The 20,464-nt window shown below is 46.6% G+C and overlaps 1 protein-coding gene across 1 annotated transcript in view; it reads left to right on the top strand.

Moving 5' to 3' along the window:
* The window catches only part of LOC138853751 (EGF-like and EMI domain-containing protein 1), a 58,923-nt gene that overhangs the window by 38,144 nt on the left and 315 nt on the right, over positions 1-20,464 (top strand). Inside the window, exons 2-3 of the mRNA XM_070092238.1 lie at positions 18,820-18,942; positions 20,087-20,203. Of these exons, the coding sequence (XP_069948339.1) occupies positions 18,820-18,942; positions 20,087-20,203 (240 nt within the window). The remainder of the gene's footprint in view (positions 1-18,819; positions 18,943-20,086; positions 20,204-20,464) is intronic.

The raw sequence follows: 20,464 nt of genomic DNA, 5'->3' as shown, positions 1-20,464 counted from the left end.
ACACTCCTTGATACACTCACTGAAACACTTCCTGAAACACTCCTTGATACACTCCCTGAAACACTACTTGATACACTCACTGAAACACTCCCTGAAACACTCCTTGATACACTCACTGAAACACTTCCTGAAACACTCCTTGATACACTCACTGAAACACTCCCTGAAACACTCCTTGATTCACTCCCTGAAACACTCCTTGATACACTCACTGAAACACTACTTGATACACTCACTGAAACACTCCCTGAAACATTCCTTGATACACTCACTGAAACACTACTTGATACACTCACTGAAACACTCCCTGAAACACTCCTTGATACACTCACTGAAACACTCCTTGATACACTCACTGAAACACTCCTTAATACACTCCCTGAAACACTCCTTGATACACTCACTGAAACACTCCTTGATACACTCACTGAAACACTCATTGAAACATCCCTTGATACACTCCCTGAAACACTCATTGATACACTCACTGAAACACTCCCTGAAACACCCCTTGAAACACGCACTGAAACACTCCTTGACACACTCACTGTAACACTCCTTGATACACTCACTGAAACACCCTTTGAAACACTCCCTGAAGGACTCCTTGATACACTCACTGAAACACTCCTTGATACACTCACTGAAACACTCCTTGATACACTCACTGAAACACCCTTTGAAACACTCCCTGAAGGACTCCTTGATACACTCACTGAAACACTCTTGATACACTCACTGAAACACTCTTGATACACTCACTGAAACACTCTTGATACACTCACTGAAGCACTCCCTGAAACACTCCTTCATACACTCACTGAAACACTCCCTGAAACACTCCTTGATACACTCACTGAAACACCCCTTGATACACTCATTGAAACACCCCTTGACACACTGACTGAAACACCCCTTGATACACTCACTGAAACACTCGATGAAACACTCCTTGATACACTCACTGAAACACTCACTGAAACACCCCTTGACACACTCACTGAAACACCCCTTGATACACTCGCTGAAACACCCCTTGATACACTCGCTGAAACATCCCTTGATACACTCACTGAAACACCCCTTGATACACTCACTGAAACACCCCTTGATACACTCGCTGAAACACCCCTTGATACACTCGCTGAAACATCCCTTGGTACACTAACTGAAACACCCCTTGATACACTCACTGAAACACCCCTTGATACACTCGCTGAAACATCCCTTGGTACACTAACTGAAACACCCCTTGATACACTAACTGAAACACCCCTTGATACACTCGCTGAAACATCCCTTGGTACACTAACTGAAACACCCCTTGATACACTCACTGAAACACCTCTTGATACACTCACTGAAACACCCTTTGATACACTCACTGAAACACTCCTTGATACACTCACTGAAACACTCACTGAAACTCCCCTTGATACACTCACTAAAACACCCCTTGATACACTCACTGAAACACCCTTTGATACACTCTCTGAAACAATCACTGAAACTCCCCTTGATACACTCACTGAAACACCCCTTGATACACTCACTGAAACTCCCCTTGATACACTCACTGAAACACCCCTTGATACACTTACTGAAACACTCGATGAAACACTCCTTGATACACTCACTGAAACACTCACTGAAACACCCCTTGACACACTCACTGAAACACCCCTTGATACACTCGCTGAAACACCCCTTGATACACTCGCTGAAACATCCCTTGATACACTCACTGAAACACCCCTTGATACACTCACTGAAACACCCCTTGATACACTCGCTGAAACACCCCTTGATACACTCGCTGAAACATCCCTTGGTACACTAACTGAAACACCCCTTGATACACTCACTGAAACACCCCTTGATACACTCGCTGAAACATCCCTTGGTACACTAACTGAAACACCCCTTGATACACTAACTGAAACACCCCTTGATACACTCGCTGAAACATCCCTTGGTACACTAACTGAAACACCCCTTGATACACTCACTGAAACACCTCTTGATACACTCACTGAAACACCCTTTGATACACTCACTGAAACACTCCTTGATACACTCACTGAAACACTCACTGAAACTCCCCTTGATACACTCACTAAAACACCCCTTGATACACTCACTGAAACACCCTTTGATACACTCTCTGAAACAATCACTGAAACTCCCCTTGATACACTCACTGAAACACCCCTTGATACACTCACTGAAACTCCCCTTGATACACTCACTGAAACACCCCTTGATACACTTACTGAAACACTTCTTGAAATACCCCCTGATACACCCCTTGAAACACTGATACACCCTTTGAGACCCCTGAGATACTCCGTGAAACACCCAGTGATACACCCCCTGTTACACTTCTTGATACACCCCCTAATACAACCCTTGATACACCCCCTGTTACACTTCTTGATACACCTCCTGATACACCCCCTGATACACCCCCTGATACACCTCCTGATACACCCCCTGTTACACTTCTTGATACACCTCCTGATGCACCCCCTGATACACCCCCTGATACACCCCCTGATACACCCCCTGATGCACCCCCTGATACACCCCCTGATACACCCCCTGATGCACCCCCTGAGGCACCCCCTGATACAACCCCTGATACACCCCCTGATACACCCCCTGATGCACCCCCTGATGCACCCCCTGATACACCCCCTGATACACCCCCTGATGCACCCCCTGATGCACCCCCTGATGCACCCCCTGATACACCCCCTGATACACCTCCTTACACATTCATTCCAAGAAATTCGCCTCATGTACCTCATGCCGTCTTCCCAGTGCCCCTCCCCCTCCCCCTCCCCCTCCCCCTCCCCCTCCCCCTCCCCCTCCCCCTCCCCCTCCCCCTCCCCCTCCCCCTCCCCCTCCCCCTCCCCCTCCCCCTCCCCCTTCTCCGTAAAGGAGGGGCAGAAACTATTACTTGAAGTCTGAAGTAAATAAAGTAACTGTGAGTGAAGGTGATCAATCATCTGTCACCCCCCCCCCACCCCCACCCCCACCCCCACCCCCACCCCCACCCCCACCCCCCACCCCCACCCCCCACCCCCACCCCCACCCCCCACCCCCACCCCCACCCCCACCCCCACCCCCACCCCCACCCCCACCCCCACCCCCACCCCCACCCCCACCCGACCACTCCCTCTAAGGTAGGGGGGTTGGGGATGGGGTATGGAGGAGGAGGAGGAGGAGGGGAACGAGGAAGAGGGACATAGGTAGGGAAATTGAACGAATCTAACTGGTCTTCCTACTCATTCCTGTAACATTGCAAGCTCCTGAAGATGTATTGACTACAGCACGAAAGACCTAGAGCTATCATTCAACTCCCTCTCTGGCTATTTTCCATATATATACATATATATATATATATATATATATATATATATATATATATATATATATATATATATATATATATATATATATATATATATATATATATATATATATATATATATATATATATATATATACATATATATATATATACCACAGGGGAAATGAATGTTAGCTTTAGGCCTTTCGTCTTGTAGTCAATACATCTTCAGGAGCTTGCCATATATATGCATAAACACTGACTTTACGTACATCAGTCATTGGCTCCTTGATATCCTTCCCGGGATCAAGGTTGGTGGTGTGCCACCCCAGCCAGCTAGTGCCTGGACAGGTATGGGATAAAGGGAAGGATGGCAGTGCCACCAGGATGTTAGTGCCAGGCGTGTGGTGGATTGTGTGTCTTCTGTGAGTCACCTGGTGCTCTGACGCACACACCTACTCCAAGTGTTCCCAGTATATGGCACGCAACAGAGAAACCCGGGTTGAATCCCCGGACAGGGCGGGTGTATACCCATTGATGGGTGTGAGGACACAGTGTAGTCACTGTGACCCCGTGTTGTGTGCTGCTGCTCACACCATGAGCACGTGGTGCCATTCAGGAAGTGCACATTAAGTGTTTAGTCTCCAGACTCATAGTGCCTCTGTGCACCAGCAGGACCACACTGTGCACCAGCAGGACCACACTGTGCACCAGCAGGACCACACTGTGCACCAGCAGGACCACACTGTGCACCAGCAGGACCACACTGTGCACCAGCAGGACCACACTGTGCACCAGCAGGACCACACTGTGCACCAGTAGGACACACTATGCACCAGCAGGACACACTGTGCACCAGTAGGACACACTATGCACCAGCAGGCCATACTGTGCAGCAGCAGGACACACTGTGCACCAGTAGGACACACTGTGCACCAGCAGGACACACTGGGCACCAGCAGGACACACTATGCACCAGCAGGACATACTGTGCACCAGAAGGACACATTATGCACCCAGTAGGACACACTGTGCACCAGTAGGACACACTGTGCACCAGTAGGACACACTGTGCACCAGCAGGACACACTGTGCACCAGCAGGACACACTGTGTACCAGTAGAACATACTGTGTACCCAGCAGGGCACACTGTTCACCAGCAGGACGCACTGTGCACAAGTAGGACACACTGTGCACCAGCAGGACACACTGTGCACCAGTAGGACACACTGTGCACCAGTAGGACACACTGTGCACCAGCAGGACACACTATGCACCAGCAGGACACACTGTGCACCAGCAGGACACACTGTGCACCATCAGGACACACTGTGCACCAGAAGGACACACTGTGCACCAGAAGGACACACTGTGCACCAACAGGACACTCTGCAGGCATCTGGTGGACAACTAGGGTTCAAGTTGAAGGCGGAAGACCACAGACGTTGATCTATTCCATTACCTATAATTATTACAAAACACACACACACATACACACACACACACACACACACACACACACACACACACACACACACACACACACACACACACACACACACACACACACACACACACGCACACACACACACACACACACACACACACAGCGACAGTATGAAAACGACATAGCATCGAAAGTCAAATCTGACCCGAAACTGCTGTATAGCCACATTAGGAGGAAGACAACAGTCAAGGACCAGGTGATAAGGCTGAGGAAAGAAGGTGGAGAACTCACAAGAAACGATCAAGAGGTATGTGAGGAGCTCAACACGAGATTTAAGGAAGTATTTACAGTAGAGACAGGAAGGACTCTGGGGGGACAGACCAGATGGGGACACCAGCAAGGAATACACCAACAAGTGTTGGACGACATACATACAGATGAGGAGGAGGTGAAGAAACTGCTAAGGGACATCGATACCTCAAAGGCAATGGGACCGGACAACATCTCTCCGTGGGTCCTTAGAGAGGGAGCAGATATGTTGTGCGTGCCACTTACCACAATCTTCAACACGTCCCTGGAAACTGGGCAACTACCTGAGGTATGGAAGACGGCAAATGTAGTTCCCATTTTTAAAAAAGGAGACAGAAAAGAGGCACTAAACTATAGACCTGTGTCATTGACATGTATAGTATGCAGAATTATGGAGAAGATTATCAGGAGGAGAGTGGTGGAGCACCTGGAACGGAACAAGAGTATAAATGCCAACCAGCACGGATTCATGGAAGGCAAATCCTGTGTCACAAACCTTCTGGAGTTTTATGATAAAATAACAGAAGACACGAGAGAGAGGGGTGGGTTGATTGCATCTTCCTGGACTGCAAGAAGGCCTTTGACACAGTTCCTCACAAGAGACTAGTGCAGAAGCTAGAGCATCAGGCGCATATAACAGGAAGGGCACTGCAATGGATCAGAGAATACCTGACAGGGAGACAACAACGAGTCATGGTACGTAATGATGTATCACAGTGGGCACCTGTGACGAGCGGGGTCCCACAGGGGTCGGTCCTAGGACCAGTGCTATTTTTGGTATATGTGAACGACATGATGGAAGGGTTAGACTCAGAAGTGTCCCTGTTTGCAGATGATGTGAAGTTAATGAGGAGAATTAAATCTGATGAGGACCAGGCAGGACTTCAAAGAGACCTGGACAGACTGGACACCCGGTCCAGCAAATGGCTTCTCGAATTTAATCCTGCCAAATGTAAAGTCATGAAGATAGGGGAAGGGCACAGAAGACCACAGACCGAGTATAGGCTAGGTGGCCAAAGACTGCAAACCTCACTCAAGGAGAAAGATCTTGGGGTGAGTATAACACCGAGCATGTCTCCGGAAGCACACATCAACCAGATAACTGCTGCAGCATATGGGCGCCTGGCAAACCTGAGAACAGCATTCCGATACCTTAGTAAGGAATCGTTCAAGACACTGTACACCGTGTATGTCAGGCCCATACTGGAGTATGCAGCACCTGTTTGGAACCCGCACTTGATAAAGCACGTCAAGAAACTAGAGAAAGTACAAAGGTTTGCGACAAGGTTAGTTCCAGAGCTAAGGGGAATGTCCTATGAAGAAAGATTAAGGGAAATCGGCCTGACGACACTGGAGGACAGGAGGGTCAGGGGAGACATGATAACGACATATAAAATACTGCGTGGAATAGACAAGGTGGACAAAGACAGGATGTTCCAGGGAGGGGACACAGAAACAAGAGGCCACAATTGGAAGTTGAAGACACAAATGAGTCAGAGAGATATTAGGAAGTATTTCTTCAGTCATAGAGTTGTAAGGCAGTGGAATAGCCTAGAAAATGACGTAGTGGAGGCAGGAACCATACACAGTTTTAAGACGAGGTTTGATAAAGCTCATGGAGCGGGGAGAGAGAGGGCCCAGTAGCAACCGGTGAAGAGGCGGGGCCAGGAGCTAAGACTCGACCCCTGCAACCACAAATAGGTGAGTACAAATAGGTGAGTACACACACACACGAAAGGAGGAAAGAGAGGTGAAGATGGAGATGGTCAGGAGAACCCAGACTCAGGAGGAAGTTCAAATACAACCTCTCTCACAAGCACCTACTGAAACCTCTCAACCAGGACAACCCCAATGAAACCAAACACTGTAACCCAAAACACGTGCCATACCCACTGCCCCCACCCACTTCTTTACAAACTCCACCTTCACAGTAAGCACCCATAGTTCCTCATCAGGTCTCCCGCTTCCCCAGTCCCAACGTACCCCCAGACCACAGTTTTAGAAAAGAAGTTGAAGGTTTGGTATACAAATGCAGATGGAATAACAAATAAATATGAGGACTGGCATGAAAGAATCAAAGAGACATCCTCAGTCATAATAGCACTCACAGAAACGAAACTCACCAGGATGATAACAGATGCAATCTTTTCGCCAGGATATCAAATCCTCAGGAAAGATAAAGAGAGCAGAGGGGGAGGAGTTGCACTGCTCATTAAAAACCGGTGGGGATTTGAGGTAATGGAAGGAATGGATGGAATGTTCGAAAAGGACTACATAATAGGAGCAATCCAGTCTGAGAGGCATAAGGTGGTAATTGCAGTAATGTACAACCCGCCACAAAACTGCAGGAGGCCAAAAGAAGAATACGACGAGAGCAACAGAGCAATGGTAGACACACTAGCCGAGGTGGCCAGAAGAGCTCACATGGGGAGAGCAAAGTTTCTAGTTATGGGTGATTTCAATCACAAGGAGATTGACTGGGAAAACCTGGAGTCCCATGGGGGTCTCGAAACATGGCGAGCCAAGATGATGGATGTGGTACTGGAAAATCTTATGTTAGAGACACTACCAGAAAGAAAGGTAAGGATGATCCAGCAAGATTGGACCTAGTATTCACCTTGAGTAGTTCAGACATCGAGGATATTATGTACGAAAGGCCCCGGAACTAGTGATCATGTGGTTCTGTGCATTGATTACATAGTTGAGCTACAAGTAGAGAGGGTAGCAGGAATAGGATGGGAAAAAACAAACTACAAAAGGGGGGACTATACAGGCATGAGGAACTTCCCGGAAGAGTGAGAACTGGCAGGAAAGTGAAAACTGGCAGGAAAACCAGTAAAAGAAATGATGGACTATGTGACAACAAAATGCAGGCAGGAAGAGAAGTTTGTTCCCAAGGGAAACAGAAATAATGGAAAGACCAGAACGAGTCCTTGGTTCACCCAAAAGTGTAGGGTGGCAAAAACGTAGTTCACTAGAGAATAGAAAAAGTAAAGAAGACAAAGGAACCAGGAAAATAAAGAGATTAGCCAAAGAGCCAGAAACGAATATGCACAAATAAGAAGGGAGGCTTTGCGACGATACGAAAATGACATACCATCGAAAGTCAAGTCTGACCCGAAGCTATTTTATAAGCACATCAGGAGGAAAACAACAGTCAAGGACCAGGTAATCAGGCTGAGGAAGGAAGGTGGGGAGTCCACAAGAAACGACCAAGAGGCATGTGAGAAGCTCAACATGATATTTAAAGATGTATTCACAGTGGAGACAGGAAGGACTCCAGGAATTCAGAATAGGGAGGTACACCAACAAGTGCTGGATGAAATACACACAACCGAGGTGGAGGTGAAGAAGCTGTTCTCGGAACTTAATACCTCAAAGGCTGTGGGGCCAAACAATATCTCTCCATGGGTCCTTAGAGAGGGAGCAGAGATGCTGTGTGTGCCACTAACAAAAATCTTCAACACATCCATTGAAACTGGGCAACTACCTGAGGTGTGGAAGATGGCAAATGTAGTCCCAATTTTTAAGAAAGGAGACAGACACGAGGCATTAAACTACGAACATGTAGCACTGACGTGTATAGTATACAAAGTCATGGAGAAGACCATCAGGAGGAGAGTGGTGGAGCACCTGGAAAGATACAGGCTATTAAACGACAACCAGCACGTTTTTAGGGAAGGAAAATTCTGTGTCACAAACCTACTGGAGTTATAACAAGGTAACAGAAGTAAGACATGAGAGAGAGAAGTGGATAGACTACATTTTCTTGGACTGCAAGAAGGCCTTCGACACAGTTCCTCACAAGAGGTTAACGCAAAAGCTAGAGGATCAGGCACACATAACAGGAAAGTCACTGCAATGGATCAGAGAATATCTGACAGGGAGGCAACAACGAGTTATGGTACGTGACGAGGTGTCAGCGTGGGCGCCTGTGACGAGCGTGGCTCCACAGGGGTCAGTCCTAGGACCCATGCTCTTTTTGGTATATGTGAATGACATAACGGAAGGGATAGACTCAGAAGTGTCCCTGTTTCCAGATGATGTTAAGTTAATGAGAAGAATTAAATCGGTCGAGGATCAGGCAGGACTACAAAGAGACCTGGACAGGTTATAAGCCTGATCCAGCAACTGGCTCTTTGAATTTAACCCCCCCTTCCAATGCAAAGTCATGAAGATCAGGAAAGGACAAAGACGACCGTAGACAGAGTATAGTTTAGGTGGCCAAAGACTGCTAATCTTACTCAAGGAAAAAGATCTTGGGGTGAGTATAATACCGAGCACATCTGAGGCGCACATCAATCAGATAACTGCTGCAGTATACGGGTATCTGGCAAACCTGAGAATAGCGTTCCGATGCCTCAGTAAGGAACCGTTCAAGACTCTGTACACCTATACATCAGGCCTATGTTGGAGTATGCAGCACCAGTTTCGAATCCACACCTGGTCAAGCACGTCAAGAAATTAGGGAAAGTGCAAAGGTTTGCAACAAGATTAGCCTCAGAGGTAAGGGGATTGTCCTACGAAGAAAGGTTAAGGGAAATCGGCCTGACGACACTGGAGGACAGGAGAGTCAGGGGAAATATGATAACGAGATATTAAATACTGCGAGGAATTGGCAAGGTGGACAAAGATAGGATATTCCAGAGATGGGATACAGAAACAAGGGGTCACAGTTGGAAGTTGAAGACTCATGAGTCAAAGGGATGTTAGGAAGTATTTCTTCAGTCATAGAGTTGTCAGGCAGTGGAATAGCCTAGAAAGTGACGTAGTGGAGGCGTGAACCATACATAGTTTTAAGACGAGGTTTGATAAAGCTCAGGGAGCAGGGAGAGAGAGGACCTAGTAGCAATCAGTGAAGAGGCGGGACCAGGAGCTATAAATCGACCCCTGCAGCCACAAATAGGTGAGTACAAATAGGTGAGTATACATGATACAGACCAAGTGTCTCTCAACAAGTGCCTTTGACAACTGGTAACTAAAGCTGGAAACATAGTGTACCTAGCTACCTGGAGGTTGTTATGGGGGTCAGCGCCCCCGCGGCCCGATCCTTAACCAGGCTGTGGGGGCGGCCTGGTCAAGGACCGGTACGTAAAGCAGTGAGTATAAGAGATGTATGAGAAGACCGGAGAGGGAATACAGCCAGAGGAAGGGTCACTGCAAAGCTCTGAGTGTAAACCTCACAACGAGCATATCACCAGAGCATGTATCAATCATATAACTCCAGCAGTACATGCAAAACTAACCCAAGAACTGTTTTTATGAACCCTGATTAAGAATCATTTAAGATATATAATATTTGCGCATTGTTCGTGCTGGAGTATGCAGCGCCAGCATGGAGCCTTCACCTGGTCGATTTTGTATAGAATTTAGAGAATCGAAAGATTGGCTACGAGATTGACAGTGGAAGCTAGAGACACGAACTACGAGGAGATAATTAATTAGCTCAACGTGACAACTCTAGTTGATGAGAAGAGGAGACATGATCACAACATACAACATAGTCTGGCACTGGATAAGAGTCAGTATGACCTGGCTGCTGGTAAGGGATACATACGCTAGTGTAGTTTGTTTAAATGACTCCAGGCTTGAATAGTTGGCACTCAGAACAGTTTAACTGAAGCTTGTGATTGGTGGACGGAGGATCGAGCCTCCTTACCATACCTCCAGCATGGTGGAGGTATGGTAAGGGGGCAGGGTAGGGGGATCATGAGTACTGGGGAAAAAGGTGATGGGAGGGGGAATGAGTGAGGATTCTGAGTAGTAGTTAGGAACCAGTAGGAACCTGATCCTCATTCCTAGCCACGTATTGCACCCCCCCTTCCCTTAACTCCCCCTTCTCTTTACCCTTCTCATCCTCTTCCTTCAGCCCTCTCCTTTCATCGCCCCTCCTGTTCACCAGACCATCCCCTCCCTCACCCTTCCAACCCCCCTCCCTCTCACACCACCTCAATCCCTCCTCTCCCTCACTCCCTCCCCTCCCTCTCATACCCCCTCACTCCCTCTTCTCCTTCTCACACCCTCTCACACCTCTTAATAATAATTGTCAAGTGATAGTAACTGCAGCTGTGCTGGAAGGTGACCTTTGATGCTGTCGTAGCTGATGAACCTTTAATGGTATACTGCACGATATTCTCATTGTTGACACTACTGAAGTCTGTCAGCTCAGACTGACACTACTGAAGTCTGTCAGCTCAGACTGACACTACTGAAGTCTGCCAGCTCAGACTGACACTACTGAAGTTTGTCAGCTCAGACTGACACTACTGAAGTCTCCCAGCTCAGACTGACACTACTGAAGTTTGTCAGCTCAGACTGACACTACTGAAGTCTGTCAGCTCAGACTGACACTACTGAAGTCTGTCAGCTCAGACTGACACTACTGAAGTCTGTCAGCTCAGGCTGACACTACTGAAGTCTGCCAGCTCAGACTGACACTACTGAAGTCTGTCAGCTCAGGCTGACACTACTGAAGTTTGTCAGCTCAGGCTGACACTACTGAAGTCTGTCAGCTCAGACTGACACTACTGAAGTCTGTCAGCTCAGACTGACACTACTGAAGTCTGTCAGCTCAGGCTGACACTACTGAAGTCTGCCAGCTCAGACTGACACTACTGAAGTCTGCCAGCTCAGACTGACACTACTGAAGTCTGCCAGCTCAGACCGACACTACTGAAGTCTGCCAGCTCAGACTGACACTACTGAAGTCTACCAGCTCAATCTGACACTACTGAAGTCTGTCAGCTCAGACTGACACTACTGAAGTCTGTCAGCTCAGACTGACACTACTGAAGTCTCCCAGCTCAATCTGACACTACTGAAGTCTGTCAGCTCAGACTGACACTACTGAAGTCTGTCAGCTCAGACTGACACTACTGAAGTCTACCAGCTCAATCTGACACTACTGAAGTCTGTCAGCTCAGACCGACACTACTGAAGTCTGTCAGCTCAGACTGACACTACTGAAGTCTCCCAGCTCAATCTGACACTACTGAAGTCTGCCAGCTCAGACTGACACTACTGAAGTCTGCCAGCTCAGACTGACACTACTGAAGTCTACCAGCTCAATCTGACACTACTGAAGTCTGCCAGCTCAGACTGACACTACTGAAGTCTGCCAGCTCAGACTGACACTACTGAAGTCTACCAGCTCAATCTGACACTACTGAAGTCTGCCAGCTCAGACTGACACTACTGAAGTCTGCCAGCTCAGACTGACACTACTGAAGTCTGTCAGCTCAGACTGACACTACTGAAGTCTGCCAGCTCAGACTGACACTACTGAAGTCTACCAGCTCAATCTGACACTACTGAAGTCTGTCAGCTCAGACTGACACTACTGAAGTCTGCCAGCTCAGACTGACACTACTGAAGTCTGCCAGCTCAGACTGACACTACTGAAGTCTACCAGCTCAATCTGACACTACTGAAGTCTGTCAGCTCAGACTGACACTACTGAAGTCTGTCAGCTCAGACTGACACTACTGAAGTCTGTCAGCTCAGACTGACACTACTGAAGTCTGTCAGCTCAGACTGACACTACTGAAGTCTGTCAGCTCAGACTGACACTACTGAAGTCTGTCAGCTCAGACTGACACTACTGAAGTCTCCCAGCTCAATCTGACACTACTGAAGTCTGTCAGCTCAGACTGACACTACTGAAGTCTACCAGCTCAGACTGACACTACTGAAGTCTGTCAGCTCAGACTGACACTACTGAAGTCTGTCAGCTCAGACTGACACTACTGAAGTCTGCCAGCTCAGACTGACACTACTGAAGTCTGCCAGCTCAGACTGACACTACTGAAGTCTGTCAGCTCAGACTGACACTACTGAAGTCTGTCAGCTCAGACTGACACTACTGAAGTCTGCCAGCTCAGACTGACACTACTGAAGTCTGCCAGCTCAGACTGACACTACTGAAGTCTGTCAGCTCAGACTGACACTACTGAAGTCTGTCAGCTCAGACTGACACTACTGAAGTCTGTCAGCTCAGACTGACACTACTGAAGTCTGCCAGCTCAGACTGACACTACTGAAGTCTGTCAGCTCAGACTGACACTACTGAAGTCTGTCAGCTCAGACTGACACTACTGAAGTCTGCCAGCTCAGACTGACACTACTGAAGTCTGCCAGCTCAGACTGACACTACTGAAGTCTGCCAGCTCAGACTGACACTACTGAAGTCTGTCAGCTCAGACTGACACTACTGAAGTCTGTCAGCTCAGACTGACACGTTTCAACACTATGTGAACCATGCTGTGTGATGGACTATGGCGGGAAACAATGGTAGCTTTTATTCCCACAATATAACTATTATATAGAATAGTGTTGCAACACCCTGTGGGTGTTCCCACAATATAACTATTATATAGAATAGTGTTGCAACACCCTGTGGGTGTTCCCACAATATAACTATTATATAGAATAGTGTTGCAACACCCTGTTGGTGTTCCCACAATATAAGTACCATATAGAATGGTGTTGCAGCACACTGTGGGTGTTCTCACAATGTAACTATTGTACAGAGTAGTGTAGCACAGTGATTCCCAAGGTGGGCAGTAGTAGCCCCCTGGAGGCAGTGGAAAGATCCAGAAGGGGGCGTTGAGCAAAAAGGGAGAGACATGGTGGCATCAGAACCAAGGGAGCATTTTATAAAAGCCTATATGACAAAATATAAATCGCGAACACTTGGTACAAGTGTTTTACAAAGAATAAAATTAACACAGAGTTATACACGAAAGGATAGTCTATATTCTATGGTCTGAAGTCGGAGTTAAAAGTTTGAACGTTTGTTCGGACGTGCCACACGCCAGCCAGAACAGACAGTAGAAGCAGTGAGTACTGGTGATGCAGCATGCAAAGAGTATGTTACAATTTATTCGGCGTATGTCACACTCCCATATAGGCTGCCTCCCAGCCAACGAACCGAGTGCTAAGGGTTTAACGATTGATGGGGTGCCGGTCATTAAATCAGTACCTTGGTTCATTGACCAATCACAAGCATTCCCGCCAAAGCTGAAGCAACGTGGTTCACTAGTGGTAAGCATTGGCAGACTTGCCTACCTGCTGGTTGAGTACAGTGCACTCTATGGCTTCTGCTTTCCCATCTGTCACCATGGTGTACATTTATTATTCTATTTGCATATATTGTACATAGTGTACATATCTGTATATAGTGGGTGAAGACAATTATACATTATAGTCTACTGTTGAGTTTGTATGCTCTAGTTCCCATTACGACCAGGTTTCACAGACCATTTATTACTTATGTTCATAAGAGGTGATGATCAGCTGCAAAAAGCATTTCTGACCACCATTATGCACTGGAACAAGGTCAAGATGTACTTTATTACCTTCCCAACATCATATTTAGTAGAGCGAGGCTTCAGTACAGTCACCAAGCATCTTTCCAAGCAAAGAAACAGACTGAAAATTACTGAACCCGGGGATCTAAAAGTTCTTAGTGCCTTTAGGAGTGATGTTGAGAAGCTGATGTTCCTGCACCAAGCACATCTATCTCTTTAGTATTGTAACGTCAGTGTAGTTACAGACAAGACGTAAATTTACCCTTTCTTATTATTAAATAAATTGATTTGCTATTTAATTTTTCTTTGTGAAATAAATACGCTTGTTTATAGCGTCGAATTAGTTGTTTTGAATTTACAGTATAAACCTGATACCAAGAAAGAGGTGTGTTCGTATTTGTGTGTGGGGGGGGGGCGCTTGGGACGAGGCCTGGGAGTCAAGGGGCGGCAGTCTGAAGGTTTGGGAACCACTGCTGTGGCAGCACACTGTGGGTGTTACCACGATGTAACTATCTTATAGAATAGTATAGCAGCACACTGTTGATGTATTCAGTTTTGAGCAAAAATATCACTCGTTGTCTTCCTGACTTACCCCGCTGAGGGTATCGTTTTATATATTAATTGATCCACGAAAATCGCAATAACATTATTGTAAAACCTCAGAGAGGGTTTATGTGTGTGTGTGTGTGTGTGTGTGTGTGTGTGTGTGTGTGTGTGTGTGTGTGTGTGTGTGTGTGTGTGTGTGTGTGTGTGTGTGTATGTTATATAAAATAGTTACAATATTAGCCATAATTTTTAAAGTGATGGAGGGGTAAACCAGTGGAAGGCTTCAGTTAGGTAACCAAAAGTTCCAGCTGCAGGTCATCATATAACTAAGACCCGCGTCAGGAAACGATTGTCTTGTTTCATGACAAACATAACTTAAACCTAAACCAAGGAAGGCTGTGTGTGGGTCAGACCCTTGGTAACCCAGTACTTACACTACCTGGAGATTGTTCCGGGGGTCAGCGCCCCCCGTGGCCCGGTCCATGACCAGGCCTCGCGGTGTCTACTAGCAAACTAGTACTCTTCCTTCTGGACTAGTGTGAGGGAGGGGAAGAAACGTTGCATTGACTGTATTAATGTTGATAACAGGAGGAATGTGTACAGTTGTTGCCTCTTGAAGGATCATGCATGTCAGCGCCACCTATGATTCACCTTACTAACTCACGGCTGACGTAGAGGCAGTTCTTTGCTTTCTTTATTATTTTTCTTTTACGTGAGATCTCTCTCCTTGCGTCAGTCTTCACTCCATCCTCCACTACACTCATCCTAACATAAAAAACACTGTCCCTAGTGTTATTTTTATATTTCTTAGCTGCGGATATTTTTTATCTGTTTTTCATACTTGACTCAGGTCAACAAGTATCTCCATTACCACCATCTCCATCACCATTATCACCATCTCCATCTCTTATCACCATCTTCATCTTCATCACCACCATCTGCAACATCATGCTCCCAGCATCCTCTGGCAGGTGGTGATTCCCAGCTGTCCCTGGGGTACGTTGAGTCTGGTGTGAGGGAGGTGTCGAGGTTCTCCTTGGCAGGATGTCTGCCTCTTCTCACCTCCAGGAACATCAACTTCACTTAGTAAGAATATTTAGGCACAGGTACAATTATCATACGTAGTGTAAATTACCTACGGTAACCCGAGTGACTCGTTTCCTCTTGCAGACTACGACTCTCCTCTTGCAGACTACGACTCTCCTCTTGCAGACTACGACTCTCCTCTTGCAGACTACGACTCTCCTCTTGCAGACTACGACTCTCCTCTTGCAGACTACGACTCTCCTCTTGCAGACTACGACTCTCCTCTTGCAGACTACGACTCTCCTCTTACTGACCTTGTTGTCACTATTACCACCATCACCACTATTACCATCACCACCACTATTACCACCATCACCACTATTACCATCACCACCACTATTACCATCATCACCACTATTACCATCACCACCACAATTACCACCATCACCACTATTACCATCACCACCACTATTACCATCACCACCACAATTACCACCATCACCACTATTACCACCATCACCACTATTACCATCACCACCACTATTACCACCATCACCACTATTACCATCACCACCAATATTACCATCATCACCACTATTACCATCGCCACCACTATTACCATCACCACCACCACCAGTATCACCACTACCATCACCACCACCAGTATCACCACTACCATCACCACCACCAGTAACACCACAACCATCACCACCACAATTACCACCATCACCACTATTACCATCACCACCACTATTACCACCATCACCACTATTACCATCACCACCACTATTACCACCATCACCACTATTACCATCACCACCAATATTACCATCATCACCACTATTACCATCACCACCACTATTACCATCACCACCACCACCAGTATCACCACTACCATCACCACCACCAGTATCACCACTACCATCACCACCACCAGTATCACCACTACCATCACCACCACCAGTAACACCACTACCATCACCGCCACTATTACCACCATCACCACCACCACCAGTAACACCACTAACATCACCGCCACTATTACCACCATCACCACCACCACCAGTAACACCACTACCATCACCGCCACTATTACCACCATCACCACCACCACCAGTACCACCACTAACATCACCGCCACTATTACCACCATCACCACCACCACCATCACCACCACCACTAACATCACCGCCACTATCACCACCGCTACCATCATTGTCACTATGATGTATACAGTGACACAGAGCCCACTAATGATGCATGTACTCGAGACTGGGGTGTCAGTTGCACCATACAAGGTAAGACTAAGTCATCCTGGTCGTGTGTGTGTGTGTGTGTGTGTGTGTGTGTGTGTGTGTGTATGTGTGTGTGTGTGTTTCTCACATATTAGGACATGTTTACTCTGGCTGAGAGTTGGAAGCAACACACCTGCAGTGTTGTTACAGACATGAAACACTCCTGTTATTCTCGACCCATTAATGAAGCGCCTTCATAAAAGAGAGACTCAGCACCGCGGACCAGGAGCCGTGACTGGAACCCTCGCCACAACATTTAGGTCAATACATTACTGCTAAAGTTTTATTTAAGACTACATTACTTCTTCTAATTCTATTTTATTTTTTTAATAATATGTTTTCTCAACCCGTCATTATTACTGTGTCAACTATATTGTTCTAGTGAAACATGTAGGCCTACTGTCCATGCTGAGCACTACAGTAGGCCTACTGTCCATGCTGAGCACTACAGTAAGCCTACTGTCCATGCTGAGCACTACAGTAGGCCTACTGTCCATGCTGAGCACTACAGTAGGCCTACTGTCCATGCTGAGCACTACAGTAGGCCTACTAACTATTCTATGTAAGTCTGTATAAATAATTTTAAAGCTACACAAATAATTTGCGGTTTATTCAAAGTTTATAATTTTACTGCACGCTAACAGCACCTTTCAAGGCAGGTGAAACTGCTGACCTAGAAAATGTACAGAGAACTTTCACGGCGCGCATAACGAAGATAAAACACCTCAATTACTGGGAGCGCTTGAGGTTCCTAAACCTGTATTCCCTGGAACGCAGGAGGGAGAGATACATGATTATATACACCTGGAAAATCCTAGAGGGACTAGTACCGAACTTGCACACGAAAATCACTCCCCATGAAAGCAAAAGACTTGGCAGACGATGCAACATCCCCTCAATGAAAAGCAGGGGTGTCACTAGCATGTTAAGAGACCATACAATAAGTGTCAGGGGCCCGAGACTGTTCAACTGCCTCCCAGCATACATAAGGGGGATTACCAACAGACCCCTGGCAGTCTTCAAGCAGGCACTGGACAAGCACCTAAATTCGGTTCCTGACCAGCCGGGCTGTGGCTCGTACGTTGGTTTGCGTGCAGCCAGCAGTAGCAGCCTGGTTGATCAGGCCCTGATCCACCATGAGGCTTGGTCACAGACCGGGCCGCGGGGGCGTTGACCCCCGGAACTCCAGGTAAACTCCAGGTTACTGAGGTGCTGTATGACCCTGGTGGGTTTAGCGATTAGTTTTGATTATAATATTAATATAATTTGACTTTACAGAGTTTCTTCCCTATTTCATTTCAAAATTCACATTTTTCCATCTTAAATGTCGCAGGTTCTGACTCGAATCAATATTTACAGCACATTGTTCATATCCTCTTTATTTTTGACTCTAAAACATGGTTCTCTGATTTGTTTAGAACTCACTTACCATGGGGTTCAAGCCCCACCCGTTCCGTGGTTTGTTTATTCTTGTTTGTTCCCGTGTGCCCCTCAGATCCTAGACTGAGTGTCCGTGATGTATCTTCTCACAGATCGGGACGAGTGCGCCACGGACAACGGTGGGTGTGAGCAGGAGTGCAGGAACACTCTGGGGTCCTACATGTGCTGCTGCAGTCAAGGATACAAGCTGGGAGCTGACAAGAAGTCCTGCCATGGTAACTAACCTCTAACCCCTCACCACTAACTTCCATGTATGTCTCGTGTCACAATACTAGTGTGTGTTCTCAGTGTAATATAAGCCGGGACAGAGGCGTAACTGATGTTCATTCAAGAATAACACCTTGGAGAGGAAGAAAATTCAGATGACACTTCGGTTCTTGCTGGTCCATAATAAAGTCACAACTCTTGTTACTTGACCGTGGTCCAGGTGGGACCGAAACACGTTTTATGGTAGAAATAGTTTTTAATTTAGACGGTGAGCAGAATACTGGTTGCTTGCTTGTTTTATGTGAAAAAAGACTCATTCGGGGGTTGAGCGCGGAAGATGGGATAGATGGAGAAGAATAGGGGTTGTGAGAAGAACATAACTAGAGGAAGAGAGAACTAGGACCTGACCAGCCGTTGGGCGAAATGGGGATCATAGGATTTAATTTTAAGTACAGAAAGTTATGAGACTTAGTGTGGGCAGGAGGCAGTGGTCGAGAAGGAACAACAGTGCCAGTAAAGGTGTGGCACTCCTCATGGTATCCGGGGTTAAAATACTTGACTAATTTTAGATCAATCAAAGGTGAAAAAGGTGTAAAGAGACGCGAAAAAAGAATGAGACAGTAATATCTTCGCCAGTGAGGACTGGCGAAGACTCATTGTGATCTCTGTAATCCTGCTGCTTGCGCTACCGCTCACAGGAAGTGCTGCTGGTGCACAATAAACTAGCTGCTCTGGCGGCACGAAGTAAGGGGACACGAACACGAGTGCATACACTTGAGACGCCTATTAATAAACGTGTCTCGAGTGTGTACATTCGTGTGTCTTTCCCTTAAGTTATGTTGAAAATGGTATAAAAGACCGACAAGTTGATGATTAAGATACATGTGCAACAGTTGGATGTCTTTGTTCTTGAAACGTTTCGTCTACACAGTAGACTTCTTCAGTGAAATACAGAGGCAGCAGGTGTAGTAGTGAAATGAAGATGATGTAATCAGTTCTTCAACCTTGGAGAAATAGTTACTGGCAGTCATCTGTCTTCTCAGTACGGCACGAGGTCATCTAGAGTTTTATCTGAGTGTTTGCAGTTTGTGGACTGTTCCAGCCGTGACATTTTGATTTTTATTCTCTATGTTGACGCTTGTGTAATTACAGAGGTGGACGAGTGTGCAGACCACAACGGCGGGTGTTCCCACACCTGCGTCAACACTGCTGGGTCGTACGAGTGTCGCTGTCTTCCGGATCACCGACTCCTTCCCGACGGACGAACCTGTGAGTGTTGGCCAGAGAGAGAGAGAGAGAGAGAGAGAGTAGGAAGGAAATGTGATATTTATCTTATAAATGCATGTGGACGCTCATGTATCTATTTAATATTTACTTCCTCTCTTACATTACTTTTAAAAGACACACACGCTAAATGTGAACACAGAATACAAGAACCATAGCACCGCCATACATGACATTCCTTTAACCAGTTTTGTTAGTTTTTTCTACCCCTACAGTAACTCCCTTTCCCCCTACACTACTTCACTG

This window comes from Cherax quadricarinatus, chromosome 39 (assembly GCF_038502225.1).
Source record: "Cherax quadricarinatus isolate ZL_2023a chromosome 39, ASM3850222v1, whole genome shotgun sequence".
NCBI classification, from domain to species: Eukaryota; Metazoa; Arthropoda; class Malacostraca; order Decapoda; family Parastacidae; genus Cherax; species Cherax quadricarinatus.
The sequence above is the reverse complement of the archived record's forward strand: the minus strand, read 5'-3'. Positions and strand labels throughout refer to the sequence as shown.